Source organism: Vigna radiata, chromosome 7 (assembly GCF_000741045.1).
Source record: "Vigna radiata var. radiata cultivar VC1973A chromosome 7, Vradiata_ver6, whole genome shotgun sequence".
Classification (NCBI taxonomy): Eukaryota; Viridiplantae; Streptophyta; class Magnoliopsida; order Fabales; family Fabaceae; genus Vigna; species Vigna radiata.
In genome coordinates this window covers 22494323-22517955 of record NC_028357.1, presented here as the reverse complement: position 1 = coordinate 22517955, position 23633 = coordinate 22494323, and the positions used below count along the sequence as shown (strand labels likewise).

General features: G+C 34.2%; 2 protein-coding genes and 2 long non-coding RNA genes across 6 annotated transcripts in view; 3 read left to right on the top strand and 1 right to left on the bottom strand.

Annotated features, from left to right (window-relative positions):
- Window positions 1-4647: 4647 nt before the first annotated feature.
- Window positions 4648-8038, top strand: LOC106765883. Of its 2 annotated transcripts, XR_001376092.2 has the most exons (5): window positions 4648-4764; window positions 4842-5114; window positions 7077-7426; window positions 7566-7679; window positions 7789-8038. It is a non-coding gene; the product is annotated as an uncharacterized LOC106765883 (long non-coding RNA). The 2 variants fall into 2 exon arrangements; XR_001376093.2 differs by lacking the exon at window positions 7077-7426.
- Window positions 8039-9491: 1453 nt separating this feature from the next.
- LOC106766186 (patellin-4-like) lies at window positions 9492-9890 on the top strand. Its single transcript, XM_014650936.1, has one exon. The coding sequence runs from the start codon at window positions 9492-9494 to the stop codon at window positions 9888-9890; it is 399 nt and encodes a 132-aa protein (XP_014506422.1).
- Window positions 9891-14426: 4536 nt separating this feature from the next.
- LOC106768681 (DNA topoisomerase 1) overlaps window positions 14427-23633 on the bottom strand; it is a 47517-nt gene continuing 38310 nt past the window's right edge. For both annotated transcript variants that reach the window (XM_014653947.2, XM_014653946.2), the window contains exons 18-22: window positions 23256-23367; window positions 23087-23176; window positions 20271-20336; window positions 16268-16363; window positions 14427-14922 (exon numbers count right to left, since the gene is read on the bottom strand). In XM_014653947.2, the coding sequence (XP_014509433.1) occupies window positions 14794-14922; window positions 16268-16363; window positions 20271-20336; window positions 23087-23176; window positions 23256-23367 (493 nt within the window). In that variant the 3' untranslated portion in view covers window positions 14427-14793. The remainder of the gene's footprint in view (window positions 14923-16267; window positions 16364-20270; window positions 20337-23086; window positions 23177-23255; window positions 23368-23633) is intronic.
- Window positions 16376-17716, top strand: LOC111242041. The gene is made up of 2 exons (XR_002668531.1): window positions 16376-17171; window positions 17284-17716. It is a non-coding gene; the product is annotated as an uncharacterized LOC111242041 (long non-coding RNA).

Sequence of the window (23633 nt, the reverse complement as noted above, 5' to 3'; positions counted from 1 at the left end):
CCAGGGATGCAAAACCTAGAGCCCCAAGGTCCTTTAAATAGTGGCAGAAGTGTCCTAGAGTGCGGCCCGGTCCAAAAGAATCAAATCATAGCAAAAACGGGACCCGGTCCACTAAAATTGTCGCCCAGGCATCTAAGGAGGTCGCCCAAGCGAGAATTGGACCTCATGTATGGCCCCGGCGCTCATTTTGACACCCAAGCTTCGAATCCCGTCACCCGGGCATCGGCGGCCACCGCCCGAGCGGCCAACGTCGATTTTCTGGCTCTCTGGTTGACTTTTTCAGCATTCTGGTTGACTGGTTGACTTTCTGGTTGACTGGTTGACTTTTCTGCATTGCAACTGTTTGGCACTTTAATTCTTCATTCAATCCATACCAATAGCCTTCAAAATCAAGGGAATTAGTCCAAAAATCATTAAGTTCCACCTCAACTCTCTTATTCATAAAACTAAAGCGAAAACATGAGTTCAAGCAGGTTTCTAAGCAGAAAATGGTGGTTTTAATATCAAATTTACATCACAAGTAACGGTGTTTTAAACCATTATCACCTACATCCAGTGTCCTTCTACCTGGAATCAAATGCACTATAATGGTTGCAGTTTTTACAACAAGGAATTTAAAGAAGACCTCCACGTCAAAAATATAAATCTCCTCTCTAACCCAAAACCAAAATATAGCTACAGAACAAAACCAGAATTGCAGCAAGAATCCCCTCTTCTGCAATCTGCAACACCACTTTGTACAATCCTCAAAGTGAACGATCCCCCTGTATCACAACAGGTACAATTCCAACAATCTTGACAGTATGCCAAGCCTTCAACACAATTCAGCAGTCTTCACAGGATGAATGTAAGCGCAGAAAGTCTCCTTTATGAATCTCATTCAAGAAAGACCACAACCGTCTTCTTGGAGAATTCTTGGAGCTAAGAGAAATCTGAAACAGAAATAAAAATTATTAGTTCATCAAAAGTCTCTGAACAAACCTGTGTTCAGCCTATTTATAGATTTTTGTTATACAGTTAGATTCTCAATCGAATACGCTACTAATTCAGTCGTCTGTATTATGACAGTTATAACAGTTCAGTTAACTTAGTAGCTCACGGTCAACAAATAACAGAACACATTTAATACAGTTGACCAAGTCATCAATGCTCAACTAACTTTTAAAAATATAACCCTTAGAGTGCAAGAGCATAACAGAAGTCCAAATTAGATAAGAGATACAGTCGAATGTGTAAAACACATAGTCGACATCAACCATTTAAAACATTTTGAAATTCTTTTCTTCTCAAAAATACACAGAGCACTGATTCTCTAAATCTGCACAAAGATTTTAGCATAGTCAAATCTATTCACAATATAGTCAACTGTACTAGAACTTTGTCACACAGTTAAAAGTTCATAAGAGTGCTTGTGGTTTTCAGCTTTAAAACATGTGCAATAAAACATATGAAATGATGCAAAGCACATAACACATAAATCATGTAAACACGTTCGAGATATATATATATATATATATATATATATATATATCAATTAATCAGCATAGGAACATGTAATACTGTACATAAACATGTTCAANAGATATNACAGTNAATTTGCATAAGAACATGTAATAACAGCAAACAACATATGCATGTTATTAAGCAATGTGTTGTCATCATCAAAAACTAGATTGATATAGAAATTGTGTTGTCAACAATCTCAACAATATGAACAACCCAGATTCATCAAAAATCCTATACACATCTAAAATCAACATACTCATGCACGACAACGGATAAATAATATGAAAACATCTGGTCATAAAATTCCTTCCATAATTATAATCAAAACACCAATTCAACCAAAAGTAGAACATAATCTCATTCTATAAACATTTACTAGTTCAGATAACATATCAAAAGCCTAATCTCCTTTTAGATCCATTACCAATCTCAGAATCATCAAGACATAGACATATCGTCAATTCCAAAACATTTAACCGATTCAAAACATACCACATAGGCATAATCTTACTCTACCACAACAATAAAATCAAAATCCTATCCTTAAACCATCAATAACTTCGGAATACAACACAAAGCCATAATCTCACTCCAAAAACATAATCAGATTCAAAATTAATAACATATTCACGAAGCAATAGCAAGACCTAAAAGACTCAAGGTTAGCTCCCCTTACAACCATATGCCCATTTCCATCATTCACCGATTCAAACATGTATCAAAAGCATATTTTTACCCCAAAACATAAGTATTTTTGATAACACAACATATTCATGGCAAAGAAACTCATAGAAATGAAAAACACTCAAAGTTAGTTCCCTTTACGATTTTCTCTTTAACTAGCCATTCTAAAACATTTTTCGGACGTTCCTCTGGCTTTGAATCCTCTCCCATGTCTCAAAACATGACTCCAAAAGCTCTCTTCTCTAAGGTCACAGTGTCTCACACTTCAGGTTCAGCTTTGAACCTCTCTAAAGCCTCCAAAACTGCTTTAAATAGCCAAAACGCACTGTTCCACTTGCCTAGCGAGTGTTTTGGCTCGCCCAGCGAGTCAAAAAGTCTCCAAATAGCTTTTTCTGATGTTGGGAGACTATTTGGAAAAGTTTCACTCACCTGGAGAAAAATTTCACTCGCCTAGCGAGTGTACAAAATTTTCGCAACTTTGATAGTCCGGTTGAACCCCTTCCTGAAGTCGAAAATACGCGTATGAGTATTCGAATCAAAAATATTTAAGTCTACTTTCTAATGGAAAAAGAATCAACTCAATATGTAATTTGTACAAAAGGTTATATTTAAAATAGTAAAACATGTAAAAGTTAACAACATTGTATTTTGCACTATAGCTTATTACATTTTTAGTTTTTTTAGTCTCCTAATGATCTAGGACTTACATTTATTCTCTGAATTTCCATAATCTTACAAAATATATTTATGATGGGTATATGTTGTGAAAGATGATAAAGATGATTCGTCTTGTGAAATATATTATAAAAGATGATTGGTATATTATGAAATATATTATAAAAAAAGAAAAGGTTGGGTGTACTACTATAAAATATATCTGAAAGTTTGATTTGAATATGCTTTACAAATTAACTATAAAGTAATTTTACATTTCATTAAAAAAAGAAAATACTTATATTGCAAAAATTGATTATCCAAAGAATCTCTAAAACATTGTTGGGGCAAATCAGCAAGTGTATCGAGTCGTACAAGTAATATAAAATGGTAAGACCAAGTATCGTATCTCAGAGGACTCTCGGCGCTGAACAGTTGTGTGAAAACAAGATTAATTAAGACTTAAAAATAAAAAGAGATCATTGGGTTTGGGCAAAAATAATAAAATAAAATAAAATGCAATTGATCAATGGCAAAGGAGCACAGAGATGAACGGAGGTTGATTTATATGAGATGAGTTTGTTGTTGGGGTTGGATTTCACCAAGTTCCCTCTCATGTATATAAGAATTCTTCTTTATACATTAATGCCAACATCCCTCACTAAATCACTTAAACTCGATCCCTTAGTAAATAAGCTTGTCCCTAATTACCAGTTCATACAATTCCTAGCATTCCTGGTAAAAAGATGTGAAGATCAAGAGGTTAAGACGACTAAGACTCATAACCTCATCCCTGAGAAATATAACCCTTAGGAGTAATTCAACAAGAACCTGAATTGAAAGGAACCTCCTGGCACTCATGCAATTCATAAATAATGCTATTATATAAGCAAGAATAAAACAGATGAATTACTCTAACAATTAATGAAAAAGCATATGGAATTAAGAATCAATTCAAATACATGAGAGTTTATAAGGTTACATCATTCCCCAAAAACAAATAGAAATTAGTTCCCCATAGACATGAGGGAACTCTATGAATAATGGAAGAAAGAAGGAGAATGGAAGATTAAGAATAGGCTAAGAGTGTACTGTTATGCTCTTCTCTGCCAGGGATGCAAAACCTAGAGCCTCGGGGTCCTTTAAATAGTGTCAGGGGCAAAAGAATAAAAAAAAAAGTAGAAACAGGGCTCGATCCACGTGAATTCTCGCCCAGGCGTCGAAGGAGCTTCGCTCAAGGTAGAAGACAGCTTCATGTTTAGCTTGGGCTACGAATGGGGTCGCCCAAGCTATGAGGCTTCTTCGCCCAGGCGAACAAGATTCTCGCCCGGGAGACTGACGTCGATACAACTTGCTTGGTCTTCGCTTCTGGTCGCCTGGGCTTCGTGTTTTCCTTCCTTTAGGTGCCTTTTTGAGCCCTTCTGAGCTCCATCTTCTTGGTACTACTACAGAATTGGCCATAGATAGCGCCTAATAGATAGCACTTTTTTAAATAAGCGCTATCTATGAGTATGCGGAACAATAGATAGCGCTTTTTCAAAAAAGCGCTATCTATACCTATGACAATAGATAGCGCTTTTTTAAAAAAGCGCTATCTATAAGTAATTAATAATTTTTTTTTAATTTATAATTTAAAATAAATCAATAGATAACGCTTTTTTAAAAATGCGCTATCTATTTGGACACAATATAAACGCTATCTATATTTTATTTGTATTATTATGTTTTATTAAAAATTTAAAATAAAGAGCTCTTATTTAGAAAAACAAAAGTGTATCTATTTATTATAAAAGTTTAAAAAACTTTTCGTCGTGTTTCCTTTCTTCTCTTCTCTTCTTCCTTGAAAACATGTTTCTTTCATTTGTGCACCTCTGGATCCATATTTCTGTTCGTGTAAGCCTAAAGCACTGGTTTTAGAAGGTTTGTTCAATTCTTCTCTTCTTCTCCTTTCATTCTTTGTTCTCATTTTCTTTTTGTCCAAAATCGAACAAACCTAGGGTTGGCAAAATTGGGGAAAAGTAGCGGCGTGAGCACGAGAGAGAGGATGAGGGAGCCTTCAATGTCAAATCCATTACAGGCGTGACTCGTAGGAATGAACAACAGTTATTGGGGATCGAAATGGGAAAGGGCAAAAGACAAAGGCGAGACTGTGAGTAGTAGATAATAGTCGTTTTTGGAGAGGATGGTGTTCGATGAGTGAGGAGCAAGCGAAGGGGAGCGCTTTGGACGTCGGACCTCCGAGGGAGGGTCAAAAGAGAGAACCAAACCAGGTATGGGGAGCAAATTTTTGTTGTTTAACTCGGTTTGTGCCATTTGTTATATTGTGTGCCAATCCTGCTTCTTTTTTAAAGATATGAATTGCTATTATTGATACGTGTACCATGCTATTTCGTAAATGATGAAACTGTTGTGTGATTACTGAGGAAAAAACTTCCCATTATATGGTTTCTATTATGAATTTGAAGCATGCCTTTTCTTGTTGACATAGAATTATATTTATTGTCTTGCTCATTATTATGTTTGGTCAATGGCGTATTCGTAGTTGGACCGAAAATGGTATCGTAAATCGCATTTTTTACTTTCACATAAGTCAAGCTAAGATAGAGGTAAGCTAAAGTGTCCGAATGGTGTATGTTTGCTGTTTAATGAAATTGGTAATTTACTTCTAGAAAATAAAGGATCTAATGTATTAAGAGAATTTTGCTTTACTGTGATGAGGTTTAAATGCATCTATGTGTACTAAAAAGAATGTTTGTGTTGAATGAAGTTACTGAGAATGGTGGTTGTTGGCTGTGTGAATAGAGTTTAACTCACTTAACTTAATTCATCTAGTTTAACTTCACTAATGCAGCTTACTAACGATATTAATATCTTTTGAGTATGGAAATGTGGGCTTTGTAATGTGACCAATGATATAGTATGTTCCTCTGTATGTATAGTTAATATAATATAAGCTGACTATAAATGCTTTGATTATGTCTGGGTTGTCTGGTCGTGAATGTTGTGTGTGCTATAATATGATATAAAGAGTTAAACCTTGAGTTAGTAACGAATTAGCTTATGGGGATATATGTTTAAGGGGGATTTGGACTCTGTTTGAATGAAAAAGAGTAGCTAGGGGTTGGCCGAGTAATATAACTTGATATATATTGTTGATCTGTGTTGAGAATGAATGAAAAAGCTCCTTTGTTAAATATAAGATGTGATACACGTTCTCTAAACTATTATGATGTTATAAGGGGTTCTTTTCGCACGATATTCATTAGGTGATGGTGGAATAACCATTGCAATTCCTTAAGTATCATTTTTCTCCATGAGGTCATATTTTCTTGCATCAAACGGGTCGTACAAGTTGGTTTCACTCATTGCTTTTGATAACCATCTTACGTGCATTAAGAATATAACCGAATAGATGCTACATTAATTAATAAGAATCTAAACTACCAATTCCATTAAGAGATTAAGTGAACAAGAGATTAGTCTAGCATGTTTTTACTAGGTCGTGCACCTGTGTCAGATTGGCCATAACTCTTAAAGTGCTTTGTTCTCAGTCTTAATAAATACAATCCATCTTATACGGTAGGAGGTTCCAAGAGATGTCTGAATGAATAATTTAAAATTATTTTTAAAAGAGAGAATAAGTTTAACATTTCTTAAACTAAGTTAAACTATTAGCTATCTTACAAATAATAAATCTGCAGCACTTGAATGAGTTTTATTAATGCTACAATAATGTTGTTGGTACATGGATATATATATATATATATATATATATATATATATATATATATATATATATATATATATATATATAATGTTATTGGACGTATTTGATTTCATTCGGTAAATGATTGATGATATATGGCTATTTGGAATGTGACAACCATTGTTTTATTAATTCCATATTTTATTTTATGGCCGTGATATGAATATTGATTAATCAATTCCAGTCTGTATGCATTTTAATGCTAAAGTTCTCTGAAAATTTGTTCATTAATAAGGATGTTTATGGTTGAAGGTATTAATCTGAATTTATTTATTTATTTTATTTGTTTGCCTATATTTTCTAAGCAATAATGTGTTGTTATTCTTGTATTCTTTAGAAGTATGTGTAAATCTTATCTATTTAGTTTGACAACAATTGATGTTGTTTGAAGTTAAATTGAGCAATATGAAATATATTAAGTTTTGCATTTACTCAAAGCCTAAGTTACCTGATTTTCTGGGTTCAGGATTAAGTTCCTCCATTTCCCTCAGAGACTGCTATAGCTATTGTTGAAGAAGAACTTGAATCTCCTTTAGCTAGCATTTTTTATCATTTTGACTATGAAGCAATAGTTGCTGCAAGTCTTGGTAATCAGTGTTAACTTGAAATTACAAGCCACTAAGAACCGACATATTAGTAGTGGCACTCTGTGAAGCTTCACTCAACTCTTGGCATTTCAATTGCTTTGCTTGTTCCTTCCAGATGCAGATAAGATACATATTTTTTTTTCTTGGTTAAAACTAGTAAGTTAAATAGTTATTGGGAGTGACCATACTTCGGAGAAAAAAGCTTGAGAAGTCAGATACTTATACCATGGTAAAATTAATAGTTATTTTACAATTGCAAATATTTTTTTCTTACAACATTTTAAGGTTTGGTAACCTTTAGATTTTCCTCTTCTGATAGAACCTATAATGCAAGTAATTTATATACATACATTCTTTTGTCTTCACAGGAAACAAGAAGACATTGACATTCCAATATTTAAGTTTTCAACCATAGCTAATGCAACTAATGACTTTTGCATCACTAAAATTTTGGAGAAGGTGAATTTGGACCAGTTTACAAGGTAGTTTGATTGAACTTATATCCTGCAATTGGATTTATCTTCTGAGCATAACTTATATCTTGCAATTTAGACCATTTTGACTAATTTTATATTATTTTTTTTCTTGTAGTATTTTCTAGTTGTAGATGTCAACGATATCGTGACAATCAACTTATTGAAGTTATGAAGATTGGTGTTTAAATGTAATTGGTACATGCTTATAGGTTATGTTATGGTGATGTACATGCTTATAGGTACACATAAGATATATATGTTATGGTTGTATGTATTATCTTATAAAGCAATGTCATGTCATGACATGTACTAGACGACTCAATGATTATATTTTGAAATAGTATTGTACCAATAGTTTTTATTCATACACTAAAGTAATGAATATTCTTATTCTTTTTTAGACTTTTGTTTTTGTCATATTTTTTTTAATATTTATATTTTTTTGTATATAATGTAATAAATAGTGCAAGTTTATAAATAATAAAATCAATACTTTATATTTTCTTTTAAAAAAATTTATATTTTTAAAATATTTTATTGAAAATTTATTTTTTTTAAAAGATTTAGACAATAGATAGCGCTTTTTTAAATAAGCGTTATCTATTGTCAGTCATCAATAGATAGCGCTTATTTAAACAAGCGCTATCTATTGGTGTTTGACAATAGATAATAGATAGCGCTTTTTTTAGAAGCGCTATCTATTAATAGATAGCGCAGACATAGATAGCGCTTATGATAAAAAAAAAAGCGTTATCTATGCACTTTTTTGTAGTAGTTTCACTTCTTCTTCCAGTATTACCTCAATCTCTGTCACAAAAAAGGGAATTAGTCAGAAAACCATTGAAATCAACCTCAACTCTCTTATTCACACAATTTACTGAAAAAGCATGAGTCCAAGCAAGTTTCTAAGTGAAAAAGGGTGCTCTTAGTATCAAAATCACATCACAAATAACGGTGTTTTAAACCGTTATCAAATACATAAACCTTTTACAATATTTAATTTATTCAATACGTGTTAACCTAATCTTATTATTTTTCTAGTTAGAGATATTGTTATGATAAGATTTAATTTATTATAATGTAAATGGTTTAATAAATCTTATGTTATTTTGATATTTAGTATGCAAACAAGTTTCTCCAATACTCTTAATTTGAACCATTGTTAATAACTTTTATATTCGTCTAAATATGAATTATATTATCTCATTTTAGTTTTAGACTCCTCCATCTTTGAAATAATAAGTTATGAAAGATGTTTTATATTTTTATTCACCATGAATGTTCATTCTTAAAATTTTGAGAAATAGTTATTGTAAGAAAAAAAGTTCATATTCTCTACTATGTTTTTTTATTCAAAATACACTTATGTTAGCACTTTAATTTTTTTTAATATATTTTAAAAGGTTTAAAATCTCGGTTAGTTCTCATTTTTGTATGAAAATCTCAGTTTAGTCATAATTTTTGCAATTGTCTCAATTGAATCATATTTTTTGTAAAAATGAGTCAATTTTATCCTAACCATTAAATGCTCTCAAAGAGCGTTAAATTTAGCTGAGTTTATTTTATGTTTTGATGGCATGGCATTGTGAATTAGAATTGAATTGGAGATGTGTTTTACAATCATCCCCTTCCTTGCCTTCTATAGATCTATTCCCGATGATGTTGTCGGATGCTTTCACCCTCGATGTCATCCCTGCCTTCACCAGCCACCAAGACGTTGTTAGGACATCTCCTCATCAGTCCCAAAATGTAGGAACGGAATAGAACCACGAGAGCGAAAAACTCAAAACCGAAATCAAACCCTAACCCCAAAACGCAATGTCCATCTGCGAAACCACAGGAGAAGACAAAACCCCGTGCCGCGAAGACGCCACTATCATGATGCCCATCACGCTGCAAGAAAGGAGGTTGCGCCTGGGCATCGAAACCTACCTCTCCTTCCTGGGAAAACGCACTAGAACGGAGAAGAAGAGAAGTGTTTTGCAGGGTCAAACAACAACAGTGACGTTTTCGGACAAGGAACATGGTCCAGAGGAAGTTGAGATGTGGGGAATTTCGTTGTTGGCGGATGAGAGGAGCGATGTGATTCTTCTAAAGTTTCTGAGAACGAGGGATTTCAAGGTAAAGGATGTGTTCAACATGCTCAAGAACATCGTGCGTTGGAGGAAGGAATTCGGAATTGACGCTCTGGTCCTAGAAGATTTCATAATTGATTAGGACAAGGTGTTCACTAAGGGACACAACAAACAAGGGCACCCCCTGAATTACAACGTCTTTGGTGAGTTCGAGAATAAGGAGTTGTACAACAAGACCTTTTTGGACAAGGAGAAGCGCAACAAGTTCATCCGGTGAAGGATTCAGGTGCTGGAGAAGAGCGTGAGAAGCCTTGACTTCTCTCCCACTGCCATCTCCACCATTGTGCAGGTCAACGACCTCAAGAACTCTCCGAGACTCGGCAAGAGTAACCTCAGGCAGGCCACCAATCAGGTCCTTCAATTGCTTTAGGATAACTACCCTAAGTTTGTGGCCAAGCAGGTACCCCTTCAATTCCTTAACTTTTAAATAATCATTTCAATCTTCACTCCATCGTTCTCTCACTTATTGAATTGTTTTTATCTGTGCAGATATTTATCAATGGTCCCTGGTGGTACCTTGCCTTTACTAGGATGATCAGTGGCGGCATTTTTAGTTTGAGAGGGAGAAAGGGTGTGTGTCTAGTGAGGGTTTAAGGGTAGGATTGGGAAAGAGGCAGCCCACAAGTGGTTGGAGGGAAGAAAAAGAACCCTCGTCACATCACTCATTTAACTTAAGGGTGTTGCTCCCTACACCTTTCCAAGTGGGACTTGTACCTTCTCATTAATTTAATTTATTTCAAAAATATTCTACACTTCTTCACTATTTTCTTTTATTCCAAAAATACCCTACACCTCCCCACTATCCTTAACAATCTTTCTCTTTCTCTCTCTACATTAATGAAGCATTTACATGGCTATTAATGGAGCATTTACATGACTTAAATTTGAATATATCTTCTTAAATAAGTTTGATTCAATCTTATTTTCGTTGTTGAATATATTTTTTTTCTTTTCAAATTACTTAATAAATGGTAAAATTTTGTTCTAAATTTCTAGAAAAATGTTTATATACATGTATCTTTTTTTTTACATATAATATCTATAATTTTTAATATTATATTATGTTTTAACTCACCGACATGTTTGACTCAAATAACTTGAATAAAATATTTAATTTATTAGATAAATAATATAAAAATATTATTAAATACTTAAAATATAAAAAAAAGTTATTTGTTAAAGATTTAGAATTTATTTAGTTCTTTCGTCATTATAAAATTAGTATATAATAATAATAATAATATATCATTATTTACTATTAATATTATTATGTTTATTATTTTGTATTTGCATCTAACTTTTAATTTTATAAAATGGAAATGGTAGAAGTACTAATATTGAAGTTTCTTCTGAATTTTATATTTTGTACTATGTTACAAATTCAAATATGAACTAGGTGAAATGCTCCATTAATGTAGAGAGAGAAAGAGAAAGATTGTTAAGGATAATGGGGAGGTGTAGGGTATTTTTGAAATAAAGAAAATAGTGAGGAGGTGTAGAATATTTTTGAAATAAATTAAATTAATAGGGAGGTACAGGTCCCACTTGGGGGGGTGTGGGGAGCAACACCCTTAACTTAATGTACAAAGCCATGTCATTAAAATAAAAAATACAACTCACTCAATTTAACATCATTTGGGATAACTTTAACGGTTAGGATAAAAATGACTCATTTTTATAAAAAAAATAACCTAATTGCAAAAATTATGACCAAACTGATATTTCCATAAAAAAGTAAGGACCAACCGAGGGTTAACATCAAAATCAGTTCTCACATGTAAATTTTGAAAACACAGAGAATAACATTTTAGAAAATTCAATAGAGAATCCAAATTCGATGGAAACTTAGTTAAATATCTTGAAATTTTCATCATTGATTTTAAATCATATTAAGTAACATATGTTCTAAATTAATTAAAATTATTTCTATTTTAATGCAACATAAATATTTCCAATGAAGATTAATATACTTATTTCCATTGTTTAAATCTTAAATATTTATAAAAGTAAAAGAAAAATATAAATATTTAAAAACCGGTGGTTTGAATTTTGAAGCATATACTTAGTTACCGTGACAGCTAGTTGTGCGCTTAATAAATATTCAGATCTACACCATGTTGAAAAATCTAGCTAAATGCTCAGCAAGCACATTCCTAAAAGGTAGTTCATATAGTGTTTTTTATTTGGGTTAAATATGTTTCTCGTCCCTTAAGTATCACAGATTTTGGTTTTAGTCCCTACTCAAAACTTTGATGGCGTTTAGTCCTCTTAGTTCTGAAACTCTTATAATTAGTCCTTAAAATTGGACGGCGTTAACTTTTGTTTGATGTGGCAAATGACGAGGCCACGTCCTATGCCAGTTTGCCTCTTCACCCTCTGCCACGTTGCTTGTGCTTGAGAACTTTGTTCATCTTCTCCGGCAGAGCAACCATGGTTTCGCTTCTTGTGCATCATCACCCCAATTGCGCAACATCCCGAGTCGTATATCAAGCAAGCATCTCCATTCTTCACTTCCAAAGAATCCAAACAGTGGAGCCCTTTCTTCTTCTTCGCGATTCATCCAAGGCATTCCCAGAATGTATATTGTTGATACAATTTAAAATTTGTTGACAACAATAGCTGCCACCATAACTCCATTCTCTGTAACAACTTTTCCTCCAACTCCTCCAATTAAGCATTGTTCTTTGATTCCAAAAACAGAAATGCCAAAAGAACAATGAGGGTCGTTGTTAAGGGTTGATGATAAAGAAGCACTAAGTATGTAGGTACCAGTAAAGGAAATTATTTGAAAGGTCCATAAAGAGTGAAAAGAGAAGCATGACAGTGAGAGTTACAAATAGTGACATTGGAAACAATTCCTGATGCATTTAGCACTATGATGCTAACTTGGTGATGACGAGCGATTTTAACAATTATCCTAATCACATCATAGCTTTCAGGAACTTCAATGAAAATAGGTTTTACAACACTCTTATTGGCTTTGTCAATCACAAGTACTGGTTTTGGCTTGTTCTTAGAACCTACGGGTCTACCAAGTTTTTTTCTTTCTTGATAGATGGTGGTGACGAGTTGTTGAAGATGATGGTTTCTACAGAGAGGGTGAACCAACAACATTATCAGTACCAGTGGAGTGGTCAAAAGAAGAAAGAGAAGAGAATGATGGAAACAAAATATCAGATTCAACCATTTTTAAGGGTATGTAGCAAGTATTTCTCTAAGATTGAGATGTATGAAGGCTAATGAAAGGGAGAGAGAGAAGATAAGAGTTAAGTTTCCAGAAGAATTAAGGAGAATAAATTCCGTAGACAGTTAAAGATGCGCCATCACATATATGCAAATCCAAAAACACAGCAAAAACTCCATTCACCACTTGCAAGAGAGCAACCCTTCCCTTCTTGCGTTCTTGGCTCGTGACGGAGTAAGATAGAAGAGTAAAATCGTGGCAGAGGTGCAAGGGCAAGTTTTCCCAATCTGTCAAACCCTAATTTCGGGTGGAAAAGGGTTTGACACGTATCAAATTTTTATTGTCTAGATAAAAAGAAAAGCAACGTGACAGAGAGTAAAAAGGGTAGCTGGCTCGTTCTTAAACAAAAGTTAACGCCTTCCAATTTTAAAGACTAATTATAAGAGTTTCAAAACTAAGAGGACTAAAAACCGTCAAAGTTTCGAGTAGAGACTAAAACTAAAATCATGTAATACTTAAGGTACGAAAAACATATTTAACCCTTTTTATTTTGTTGTTGGATGTAAGTGTCGGTAGTAACCATCTTTCAACACTGATCTATAGTTGTTTCTGAAAGAAAATTCAACTCAAGGAAGAGTTTGTTAAGTGCCTCCTGAGTCTGCTCTTCAAATTATTTAAATGGTTTATTGACCTTCAAATAAAACATCATATAACCTGAAAAGTATAAATAGAGTTGGTTATTTACAACGCTTATCTTCTGTAACTTAAGTTTCTATTCTTAAGTTATTAGATGATTAGTTTCATTATTATTATGTTTTATATAGATGTTTATGTATTTCACATGATCAATCCTATCATTCTTTTTCTTTTGTAAATCACTGATTTAATTACGTGTTCATCAAGATTAATTAATAAATATATCATCATTTCTCTTATATTCATTTCTCTTATATTCTCTTTTATATTGTATGTTTAAAATTCTCTTTACACATTTATGTATGTATAAAATAACCAACAATAACATTTTAAATCTCTACATTTTCTCGAAAATACAACTCAACGTATAAAGTCTTTCAAAATACACATTCCAAAAGTGAACAAGTTTATCAATTCATCGCTTAATTTTAATCGTTTAACTAATTGAGGAAGAATTTTTCTAATAAAAACATTTTAATCGAAATTTCCATATTCAAGTAAAAATAACTTCCATTGATGAACCATTTCACGGTATTAACCTTAAATAAGCATCCTCACAGTGAGGAATAGTAACAAGAGTACTAATTCTTAACCTCCCCATCTCTTTCCACAACTACAAAAATATTCTTAACATAAACTATATGTCTCTTTTCATCATCTTGTAGGAGCCTGTCGTAAACCCTAGCAACGTCAAGTATTCTAAACATCAAGAAAACAAAATAAAAAGAGCAACAAAAAGGTATAACTCTTATGGATTTACAAGGCTGATGAAAGAATATGAATCCTTGCTGATAAAAAAAACTTACCGTTCAGTGCTTATTCAAGTTCAATCAATATTGGCTACAACAAATATTCCTTTCTCTAAATTAAATAATATATTGGCCTATGTTATAGACATTTAACCAAAGAAAGACTACAAAATTTCTTGAACAAATAATTATAAATATACATTTGGGTCCATAAAAGAACCTTGCAGGACTCGTGTGGGACTGGATTCACAAATTCTTTGGTTGGAGAATAGCTGGAAATTCCAAGTAGCCAAAGGCACATACTAACATAGCCAATCACCAAAAAACCTGCATTCATGCTAAAAATATAGGCCAACTTAAAATGCTTCAATAACTTCAACTTCTTGGGCTTTAGATTTGCCTTTTGGCCGACCAGACCGTCTCACGTCTTTTCCGGATAAAAATTCAAGGGCTTTTTCCAGGGTCACATCAGTTGGCTTAATATTCTGAATGTCAATTTCAAAAGAAATAAAGTCATACAATACGAAAGGGAAACTCAGCCAACTCAGTTAATACGAAAGTGAAAAACTTTAGCGGTGGGAAAACATGCTTTGAGATGTTACTTTCACATAATCGGTTACCAATTGGATAGTGAAGAAAAAATATTCCAACAGAAAATCAGGAACACCATTTTGCAAAATACATCGATAGTAAAAATGAACTTGTTTGTCTTAAACAATTGCTTAAAGAATTACAATTTAAAGATATCACTCAAACGATACTTATATGTGACAATTAGGTGGCTCTTCATATCATTTCTATTCTTATCTTTCATGAAAAAACCAAACATATTGGGATTGAAATGACAAGAGAAGATTGTATATAGAGATATCAAGACTGAGTTTGTTAATTCAAATGATCAGTTAGCAAATATCTTCACCAAGTCTCTAAAGAGACCTAGAATTAATTATATTTATAACAAGTTTGAACATACGATTTATATGCATCAGTTTGAGGGAGAGTGTTAGATTTATTACGTTTTATGTTAATTAGGAAAAAACATAGATTTTTTATATTGTTTGGTATTGGTAGATATTTTTTTTAACAATATCTTCTATTTATGTTTATCATATTTATGTTTGGTTGCCATATATACATGTATCATTCTTCATTATAAATATATTACTCTATGCGTATTTTAGGCATATTCAATAGTATTGAAATGGCTCAACCAGAGGAAGGTTGTTGTAGTTTCACAAAGAAAATATGTTGTTGGTATTCTTGAGGTGATAGGGTAAGAAAATTACAACCCAATAAGCTAATAGGGGACCAAGGTGAAATCTTTTTAGATCAAAAGAGATATAGAAAGCAAGTGGGAAACTAATTTATCTCGCTACTCCAAGACTTGAGATCTCTTGTGTAAGTGGAGTGGTAAATTTATGCATAATCTTCACATTGGCCATTGGAATATTGTGATTCACATTTTCATATATGTCAAAAAGGCTCTAGTACAAGGATTGTCATGTGATGACAAGAGAAATACTCAAATATTAGCGTATTGTATCTCTCACTACATATCATCATCAATATCAATCTTATTTTAATTTTGTATGTAGCTTCTAGTAGCTTTTAATGGTTCTATGGTAGATTATTAGTATGGCAATAGTGTAGCGGTTTCCTTCTCAACAAATTACATACTAAAAGATAGAAATTATTTTAACCAAAATTAGTAAAATAGAGATAAACCACAATTGCATTTGCATTGTCAGGACAACTTATGTCGCCATGGTTGTATAGTTAGGAGGAGAAATAAAATCTAAAACTAGAAAATGCTTAAAACTACCATCATACCTTAGGCACAGAAGCAATTGTGCGCCGATGTCTAACAGAAAACCCAACTCTTGCAAGCTTTAATATGACAGGTTGTCCATCCTTGGGATGGTTACCCTAATCACAAGCAAATGAATTAGTTCAGCAATGACTTCAAAATGCAGACAGGGAAAGGCAAAAGGTTTATTAACATTAGGACAAAAACCAAAATATCATACAAAAGAATAATACTTCGAAGATAAAAACTTTTGAAAGATGTCGGTAGAATATTAAATGTATTACTAGAAGCTGCTAGAAGTAGTCAGAAGATTCTAGAGATCTCATTGTAATTATTACTTTAGGGTTATAGATCTTGAGGAATTATTACTTTAAGGTTAGAGTTCTCAATATATAGAGGTTGATGTCTTGTTTCAAATCAATCAATTGGAATAAAAATCTTCTTTCTTTTATTAATCCTTTCAAGTTAGTATAAAGCTCCCGATCTTTGGTGGCCTGAACAGTTCCTTTTGGGGTTGCCTGAACATTTCCTTTAAAATATTGAGGTTACTGAAGTGCCACTGAACCTTTGTCAAAACGGTTGTCGAAGCCGTCACCGAACTTTTGTCAGATCCGTTGTGGAACTTTCATTGGAGTTGTTGTCTTGCTTCTGCTGGAATTTTCGCCAGAGCCATCAGACCTTTTGTGGGAGCTCCAACAATTGCCATTGTTGGAATTGCCGTTGTTATCACTGCTGTCATCATCAAAGCTTTTTGTCTTTAATTAAGAAGGGCCTAAGGAATCCCCATTATTTTCTTAAAACATTGCAGCTCCAGTAGGCAACATTAATCTTCTAACTTCATACTACGTGCTAAAGTTGAACATCTGAAATCTCTCATGGAGTCTATCAGCAAGTTACCTTATGGTACTTGCTCTCTAGCCATGAGTGGTAAGAACTCCAATTCCTCTTTTAATGACTCTTGGGTTCTAGACCTTGGTGGTGCGATAGACCATATGATGCCGTGTTCATCTGTTTTAACATCATATGTTTTTCTTTTCAGTAAGCACATCATTATTGCCAACGCGACTTGTATCCCAATAATTGGTTGTGGTAATGTTTCTCTTCTACCATCCCTCAACCTTAAAGATGTTCTTTATATTCTAAAACTTTCTAAAAATCTTATTTTTGTTCAAAAACTTACTAATGACCTAAAGTGTTGTATAACCTTTCTTTCCCGCTTCTTGGGTTCTCCAGGATCTTGCCATAGGGAGGACAATTTGGAACAGTTAAGGGACAGGGAGAGTTGTATTGTTTTAACAACTTGGGAAACACCGTTGGCCACATAACCTCCTAGTAATACAAAGAGTATTACATGGGGGCCTACGTGAAACTGTAGTATATTTAGTGCTAAATGGTTTGTCATGTTTATTGGTGATTGTACCTCTGTTACAGAAATTTTGCTCATGAAAGAAAAATCTAAAGTTTTTAATTTATTTGTCAAATTCTTCCATATGGTAAAACGCAATTTGGGAAGTCAATTAAACATTTATAAAAATAATGGGAGAGAATATGTAAGTCATGACTTGTCTAAATTCCTTTTCGAAAATAGTGTTCTTCATGAATTTACTTGTGTAAACCACAAAAAAGGGCATTATTGGAAGAAATTTCAGTGTATAAGTGGGTGCAAACTTCACTCTCCAAGCTAGTTTGTTAAGGTTCAGTTAGGTTTAAAGTTCACTTCTTAACATAATATCAAAACCAGGTTAAAGTCTATTCTAGCGAGATTCGTTACTTATTGTGCACATTGTTCCATCTACTATCAAGCTACTATCAAACCACCCATTAATTTCTAGTCTCACGCTCTAGATGTATATACCTCGGTGTAAAGGGAGTGTGTCGGAAGTTTCACATCAACTAAAGATAAAGCCAATTTAAAGTATACATGTAGGTGCAAATCTGATTTTACAAGCCAACTTTGTGAGATAAATTTAGGCTTAAAGTCTACTTCTTAGCATGGTATCAAAGCCTAGTTAAAGCCTATGCTAGCGAGATTTGTTATTTATTCAGCATATTGTTCCACCCACTTTTGAACCACCCATTATAGTCTTAAGCTCAAAGATGTATATACCTCAGCATGAGGAGATGTGTTGGAAGTTCCACATCAACTAGAGATAAGGTTATTTCTTATTATATAAGTGAGTGCACACATCACTTTACAAGTTGATTTTATAGGGTTGAATTAAGTTTAAAGTCCACTTCTTAGCAGTTACCATCCTCCAGTCCGATAGTTTGTTACCTCCTTGGATGTCAATTTGGATGAAACTAATTCTTTTCACATTCATCCTTAGGGGTGAGAGCTATTTTGAAGTTGAGTCTTTTGAATCTTTGGAGTCATTTTTTGTCCCTTTCTTACAAGAATCGTATGAGAAACAAATCTTGAAAGAAATGTTTGTTGCTCAGTTTGAAATGAAAGACCTAGGAATATTAAAGTACTTCCTTGGGATAGAAGTAGCTTACTCAAAGAAATATATCTTTATCTTCTAAGAAAGTATTTTATTGATCTTCTCAACGAGATAAGTATGATTGATTGCAAGGCCATTAGAATTCCTACAGATCGAAACCGTAGAAATGGGAGTGATGAAGGTAGTTCTACTATAAATAAAGGTCAATATCTAAGACTTGTTGGAAGGCTCAATTACTAAGATCACACCAAACTGAACATAACTTATGTCATGAGTGTCGTTAGTCAGTTCATGCATGACCCAAGGTAGAGACATTTACACGTAAACATAATCCTTCAATATTTGAAGACAAGTCTAGGAAAGGGATTATTGTTCAAGGGAAATGAAAAATTAAAAAAGAAAGTGTATACTAATGCACATTATGCAGGGTTTGTCATAGTTAGGAAATCCACCACAATATATTGCATGTTCTTGGCTGAAAATTTGGTGACTTGGTGAAGTAAGAAACAAATTCTTGTTGCAAGGTCTAGTGTACAGGCTGAATTCCAAGCTATGGCACAAGGGGAGTGTGAAAATTATTCTAAATGATCTTAAAGTGGCTTGTGAAGAACATATGATCCTTTATTGTGATAATATATCAACTATTAGCATCACTCAACATGATAGGACCAAGCACAGAACTATATCGGCACTTTATTAAAAAGAAACGGGATATTGGCCTAATTACTACTTTCTACATCTTATTTAGGTTATTATGCTTATAAATATTACGCTTATAAATATATGGGAGGACAAGGTTTAGGGACGGGGTTATTAGAACCGTGGCAAATCAAAGAAAATGGAAAAATGTTTTAAAGGTTGAGTTTTGAAGAAGGAAAAAGGTAGTGGGGAGCTAACATTGTTGTTTTCCTTGTCTTTTTGTTTGTATGTGTGTATGATGAGTTGGGTTAAATTGTGGTTATTTTTGGTTTGAGTATTGTCTTTTAAAGTTTAAAAGAGTTTTCCTTTGAAAATATGTTGAGATTTATAGAAATTGATAATTAATTTGGGGAGTTAGATTTTGTTAACAGATCTGTTTACGAAAAGGTCTTCCCACTGAGTAATTTCATGATCTCGCATGCAAGCTAGGAATGATAGATACCTGTTCACCAGATTGAGCGAGAGTATTGTTATTAGGATATTAAATCTATTACTAGAAGTTGATGGTAGAATATTAAATGTATTATTGAAAGCTTATAATATAATAGTTAAGAAGTTGTTAGAAGATTCTATAAATAGAGGTTGATGTACTGTTTCAAATTAATCAATTTGAATGAAAATATTCTTTCTTTCACATTAATCCTTCAAGTTATTATAAGAACCTATAGTTCTAATTGAAAACTGAGAAGCATAACAATGTCAATGGGTATTATATTCATGTTCCAGGAAGGGCAAATGGTTTTTTATACACTCTCACTCATGCTACTTCCTAGGCTAAGTAATACTCCAACAAACACTCAATGCATTTAATATGCGATACTTATAAATGGACCCAGAACACATTACAATGATAACAACCTACGGCTCAAATTGAGAAGAAACATACCAATGTTACTGGATATTGCAGCAACTCGAGTGCATCTTCAAGAGTGATAGTACCGACATCCTTGACCTGAAACAACCCAAATTGTTACTCCTTTGCTTTCAATGGAAAATATAATGATTGGTCATATTTGCACAAGCAGCACTAAACACATAAAATAACCTAAAACCATAGGTTGCACAAATGCATGCGCAGCATGAGCAAACACTGATAGTCAAATCAACAAAAATAATTAAAAAGGGTGTTAGGAATTTGGGTAAGAATCCTAACTCTCTCCCTCTCTCACATTTCAGTAATCGCAAACAAGAATTTGGGTAAAGAATTGTATTGTATTCACAACAAAGAATAAAAAATACAAGGGAAAAACAGGAACTTAACCTCCTTCCCCAGGTACTCAACCAGTCTACACTTACAAGTTTACTATCTGTCTAATTGAAAACAATAAAAGAGGTCCTTTAATAAAGACCCTTTTCCCGCCCTACTTAAGTGTTTAGCAGTTAAGTACTCTTCCTCACCTTTCTCCTCTCATATACCCTCCATGTCCTAACATCACTCCCCCCTTGAAGATCAACCTTGTCCCCCAAGGTTGAACTCATGAAACTGTTCCTGCATCATCATCCAATCCTCCCAGGTGGCACTATCCACTCCTCCATCTTGCCATTCAATTAGTACTTGTTCACGTTGGTCCCCTCCTTGCTGCTGGAACCGTCTATCAATCAACCTGGTTGGCTAACACGTTGGCCCACTCATTTGTAAATCTGTCAGCAACTCCTTTTCTACCTACTTCATCCAATGGCCAGTTTCAACTGAGACCCGTGGAAGACAAGGTGGATCCTAGCATTCTCAGGTAATTGCAATCTGAATGCCACCTCTCCTACTCTCTGAATCACCTTGAACGGCCCGTGATATCTGGCTATTAGTTTTGGGTGTAGTCTCACAGGCATGGAGGTTTGTCGGTGTGGCCCGATCTTCAAATACACCCAATCATCCACCTTTATGGTCACCAGCCTCCTTTTATGATTTGCCTGCTTTACCATCATGTCCTGCGCTCTCGTAAAATGAAGTCGAAGTTGTTGTAGCAATTCATCCCGTGTCTGTAGCTCTTGGGCCACTACTTCCACAAGTGTCACCCCCAGGATGAACCTGGCTAAGGCTGGCGACGCTCTCCCATATACTACTTCAAACGGCGTGCATTTGGCAGCCCCTAGGTAACTGGTGTTGTACCAGTACTACGCCCAAGGAAGGATCACGTTCCAACTCTGGCTGCTTAGAACAGAAACACCTCAAGTATCCTTCTAACACATGGTTCAGTACTTCGATTTGACCATCTGTCTCTGGATGGTAGGCCGTGCTCATCTGGAGATGGGTCCCCTGCATCTTGAACAGTTCCCTCCAAAACATGCTGAGGAACAAAGGATCTCGATCACTCATTATGGTCTTGGGTACCCCGTGTAGTTTTACTATTTCCCTCACGAAGGCCTTAGCTACTATTCTGGCAGTGTAAGGATGTTTGAGAGGGATGAAATACCCATACTTGCTTAAACGATCCACAACCAGAAGTATGGCATCATACCCTCTGGATTTTGGAAGCCTCACAATGAAATCCATGTTGATGTCTTCCCAAATAGCCTGGGGGGTCGGCAGTGGTTGTAATAAACCTTGTGGGGAAGTTGCGAAGTATTTGTGTTGCTGGCACACTAAGCATCGGGCTACATAATTTGTCACGGACTTCCTCATTCCAACCCAGTATAGTGACTGTGCTATCCTTTTGTAAGTACGATACACTCCTTAATGCCCCTTGTTGGAGTCATATGAAAATCTGCCAGTAGTTTCGGGACCCATTCGGACTTAGCTGAGATGACCAATCTCCCTTTATAGTGCAATCAAAGCCATGGTTAAGAACCTATTCTAAGGAAATTTGTTGTTTGTTGAGCATATTGTTCCACCTGCTATCAAACCACTATTAGGCCACCCATTAATGTCTAGTCTCACACACAACGTGTTGGAAGTCCCATTTCAACTAGAGATAAGGCCAATTTAGAGTAGTATATATGACAATGCAAACGTCACCTTAAAAACCGGTTTTGTGAGGTTGAGTGGGACTTAAAGTCCACTCCTTAACATGGTCGTTTAGAGTCTAGCCTTACTAAATTTGTTCTTTGTTGGGCATATAGTTCCACTTGTTATCGAGCCACTATTGGACCATCCATTAATGTCTAGTCTCACACACGATATGTATATACCTCGACGTGAGGAGGGTATGTTGGAAGCCTCACATCAACTAGTGATAAGACTAGTTTATATTATATAAGTGGGTGAAAACCTCACCTTACAAGCCGATTTTATAAGGTTGAATTAGGCTTAAAAGATCTACTTCGGATACTCTAGGTTCATAGAAAAAGCATGGTAAATAATTTGTGATGGTCGTTTATAATTTGTGACTAATAATTATAGGAAAGTAAATAATTAAAAACATGAATCTGGCAAATACACCGACCAAACTTTTTGATCATCCAAGTTTGGGCCAATAAAAGTTCAGACCAGGACATGACAAGGGACAAACATCAGTTAATCGGACCATCCCATTATGACAAGGGACAAACATCAGTTAATCGGACCATCCCATTAAGCTTGACATATTTTGACACCCCTAAACACTTTATCCGGGCATGCAAAACATTTTCCTCTTAAATTTTCAAGAAAGTGGGGTATCAAACTTCTATTTATCACAGATACAAACTATTATTGGAATAACAAACAACATAGCATCTAAAAGATTAAAATAAAATTGAAGTGTTGAAAACGGCAATATGACATACATGAGACACAGAGGCTCTTTTGGGTATGTATCCTTTCCTGTCTTCTCCGAGCTGAACATAAAATCCATAAGGGCCAGTTTTCAAAAGAACCTGAAGAAAAATAAGCAGCCCCAAAAGAAAATTAGAAGTTCGTTATAAGATGTAACCAAGAGCATAATCCAAAACAAACCTTTTCATTTGAACCACTAGTAACACCTAATAGTTTTGGCTCATCTACTCTAGTGCTTGGCTGAGATGAATCCTCTTCCTCTTCTGTACCGTATAATGTTTTAGCAATGTACCTGTTTTTAGCAACATAAGAAAAACTAATCACAGATTTGTTTGTACAATTTGGTTACAAAAACTAAAAGTGAAGGGTAAGTCAACATCATAACAAGCTACTAGAAAAATACCATTCATAAAACTTAGGTAAGATCCCATAAGTTTAGCACGCGTACTATTTTCACACACTATACACTAAATACACTTACCATTACTCTAAGGAGTATATATATGAGAGAAACAGCTTGAGATATCTTAACTTAGATATATATATATATATATATAT

Coding starts and splice junctions, on each gene's coding strand:
- LOC106766186 (XM_014650936.1), top strand. CDS start 9,492: ATGTCCATCTGCGAAACCACAGGAGAAGACAAAACCCCGTGCCGCGAA.